Genomic DNA, 3,378 nt, shown 5'->3' with positions numbered 1-3,378 from the left:
TTATTCGGGTGTATGAATATTAAAGTACTGTGTTAACTTTAAGGGGCAATGTCCATTACATGATTATACCGATAATGACAAATTTTGTTTTGCAGTAGTATATTTCCACCAGTTTTACTATTAGACTATCTTATAATTTTAGAAATATCCTTTGACACCGTCCTCAAAGGTCTATTCTCAATTCGTATTCCTTTCGTCCTAATACTCAACCAAATCAATTACAATAACAAAAGTTATGACATTCCTAACAAAACCATTTCTTAATTTATCAAAATATTAATGAATACTCAATAAACCGAATCAACCCGTATTGAGATATATATATAAGAATTTTCGGGTAGACTTATTAATATTATTATTAATTCATGATTTGTTGTTTAGCCATTAGAGAAAGATATGGGGTGGTCCTTAATTTGGAACTTGTTTATAACTTGAATGTAGGGATGTGATGGAATAACACTCATTTTTAACTTCTTATGGACTCCCTCCTAAACTAATAACTATGAATCCATCTTGCCTAGAGGACCACCTCATAATTCTCATCATTTGCACTTCACATTTGGTTCATTTTTTAAATGGCTATTTGGCTACATGAAAACTATCTTATAGTGACTATTTTTATATATCATTTATATTATTATATTGTGAATGTGATATTTTGTTCATAACACATAAATTCTTCAACAATGTGTGAGTGTTTTTCTTTTCAAGAAAATAATGTAAAAATTAAATTACACCAACTAATAGTAATGATTTTAATATATATGTAATAAATAAGTTTTTTCCTTATTATACGAGTAACGATTAAAATTAATTATATACAATATTTTGAAATCGAATTGGTAGTTAAACTAATTAGATCATTGATTTTCAATCGATCAGTTCAAAGTAAATAAATAAATATTAAATATAATTATAAAATTATATACAATATCAACTGATTTTTTCACTCTTGAATCAATACCTCGGTAAGACTTTGAATTGAGTCAATGAATTAATTAGTATTTATAATTATATATTTTGAAATTTATAGTATTTAAAGGAAAGAAACTTTAAATTGGTAATATAGTGACGTGTCATTCATTTAAATCATCATTAACTCAATACTTCAGTACATTTGACTAAGTAGCAGCTATTTTTTTCTCCAAAGTAGGGCAGTTTAAAAGTAGATCTTGAGGAGGTTTGGTCCATATTACAACTTACAAAAGGAGGGTTAAAAGAGGAAAACCAAAAGGAGTGGGTGAAAAGAAGAAAACAGAGGAGAACAAATATTTAAAATGAGTAGCTAACGGCCGTTTGCTAGTGGGCTGACGGCTGATTCCTTGCAGGGACTTGGGGGGAGGCTGGTTTTCCCGGAAGCAACAAGGCGTTGCACAAAGCTGTCAATTCTATTTCCGTTAGTCTCCGTCAGTAATCTCTTCCCGCCAAACGGTAACGACTCGACCCCTCTTTCCTTCAGTACCTCCTCCATTCTCGTCCTTCCACTCCCCAGTCCGTTTGCCTGCACGTTACAAACCGTCAAATGTGGTGTGGTGAGTCAAATATTAAATCCAAAATTAAAAAAAAAAATCGTTTAAATCTGTTTGGCTACCGAGAAACCTGAGGAAAATTTACGTTGTTTAACAATGGATTAAAAACTTTCATTAAGAACCAAACAGAGCATCGAAGGGAGTAGAGGAAGAAAAGGTTGATATGTATACCTGAATTCGAACATAGTTAGTACGGTTCCAACAGAAAGCGTTCCCCAACATCTGGTCCACTGTCTCCGAGACACCGTCAAGCACAATGTCAACGACGGAAGAAGTGGAGCATTCGCCGTTACTACCGACCTTCGACCTTCCGCACGACGGACCGTTGCCTAAAGACAAAACCATCAAATCCTCAACGCCGTTAACGGAAGGGAAATCTCTCTTGTTATGGAGCACGTGCGTTACCGCGGCGGCGGTAGGGTTGTTCATGACCAGACCGCCGTCCACGGAGTAGCACGATGTCTTGCCGTCGATGGATGACAATCGGAAAGGTTTGAAGAGGCTTGGAGTGGCTGACGTGGCGCGGCACACTTTCCAAAGCTCGAAGTTGAAGCTAGGTGATTCGGAAGCGTCGGCGCGAGAGAAAACAAAGGGTGCTGAACTGTTGAGGTCAAAGCAAGGAACCAGGAGAGGCTTACACGTGTCCTTCAGTGTCAAAACCGTTCCGTCTTCTCTCCTAAACATTTCCTTCAGCACCTTATCCATGCTCTTACCGGAGAATTTTTTCCGACGGTGAAGAACTCCGGCGAGCTTATTGACTCTAAAGAGCCGAGAGTTGTTCAGCGTGATAAACTTAACAGCTTCTCTAGCAGTGAAAAGTGGATGGCCAGTTCCATCGTCGGCAGAAAGCATAGCAGCAAGGATAGCACCGACGCCAGTGCCGGCGATCATATCGAAGAAATCAGCAATTTGAGCATAAGGATCACTGGTTTTGAGTCGGATCTGGTCTTCAAGATGGATAAGAGCAGCAGCAGCGACAATGCCAGTCGTTCCACCACCATCGATACTAAGGATTCGAATCTTCTTAGTAGGTTCACAGTGAGATAGCCATTTCTGCTCCAGTTTCGTGAAGATCTCGAAAGTTGCCTTACTTTGCTCCATTTTAGAACAAATTAGTTTTCCTTTCGGTCACCAATTAGCATTAATGGTGACGATAAGCAAGAAATACAATGTTTCACTATCTCTCTGACTCCAAACAGTGATTTATCAGTTATGTGTGTGAGCACTGAGTTGAGTTAGAAACGGGGGTGAGCGAAGGGACGACTGAGGAGGATATATGAATAGGGGAAATAGGACTGTTTGTTTGGGCTTTAGCTCTGTGCTGCTGGTTCTCTTTATATATGCTGAGTGCTGCACGGCTTCTTCGATTGTTCTTTCCATTTTTGTCGTTTTATTTATTTATTTAATTATTTTGTGTATGTTTTACTGAGAGTTTACTTTCCCAGTGGTGGTGAGAGAGTCGTACGTGTTTGGACTGTCCTCGCACGTGTTCTTATCGGGTTAAGCGAAGCGCCAACTTCGGCTCGGCTTCCGCTTCCCTCCTTTCTTTAATGCTTTTGTCAAATCTCTTTTACCTTTTTCCTTTTTTATTAATTTATTAAAATCTTATCACATGCCCATGATAGTAGAAACAACAAATATGGAAGTATGCATTTAAAAATAATATACAATAAAAATAAACCGTACGGTTTGAAACTAACAGTAACATACAATAGGTATGAAATTAAATGAAAATTTGGTTTAAATTGTGAGTGAAAAAAATTAAATAGATAAATATATACTACTAATGAATAATAATTGTGTTTTGTTTATCATGATGTTGTCGTTTTTCTATAGCACGTCACAAAGT

At 37.1% G+C, this 3,378-nt stretch overlaps 1 protein-coding gene across 1 annotated transcript; it reads right to left on the bottom strand.

Annotated features, from left to right (window-relative positions):
- Positions 1–1,051: 1,051 nt before the first annotated feature.
- Positions 1,052–2,891, bottom strand: LOC108457787 (probable inactive patatin-like protein 9). The gene is made up of 2 exons (XM_017756929.2): positions 1,701–2,891; positions 1,052–1,501 (listed from the first exon to the last, which is right to left on the bottom strand). Exons 1-2 carry the CDS (start codon positions 2,628–2,630, stop codon positions 1,286–1,288), a joined length of 1,146 nt encoding a protein of 381 aa, XP_017612418.1. The 5' UTR covers positions 2,631–2,891; the 3' UTR covers positions 1,052–1,285.
- Positions 2,892–3,378: the final 487 nt, after the last annotated feature.

Source organism: Gossypium arboreum, chromosome 12 (assembly GCF_025698485.1).
Source record: "Gossypium arboreum isolate Shixiya-1 chromosome 12, ASM2569848v2, whole genome shotgun sequence".
Classification (NCBI taxonomy): domain Eukaryota; kingdom Viridiplantae; phylum Streptophyta; class Magnoliopsida; order Malvales; family Malvaceae; genus Gossypium; species Gossypium arboreum.
Note: the sequence above shows the minus strand (reverse complement) of the source record. Positions and strands in the feature narration are given on the sequence as shown.

Bases quoted from the DNA above. Each gene is read 5' to 3' on its own strand.
- LOC108457787 (XM_017756929.2), bottom strand. From the start codon at position 2,630: ATGGAGCAAAGTAAGGCAACTTTCGAGATCTTCACGAAACTGGAGCAG. The intron at 1,502-1,700 runs GTATACATATCA...TGTAACGTGCAG, and splicing joins CTAACTATGTTCGAATTCAG to GCAAACGGACTGGGGAGTGG.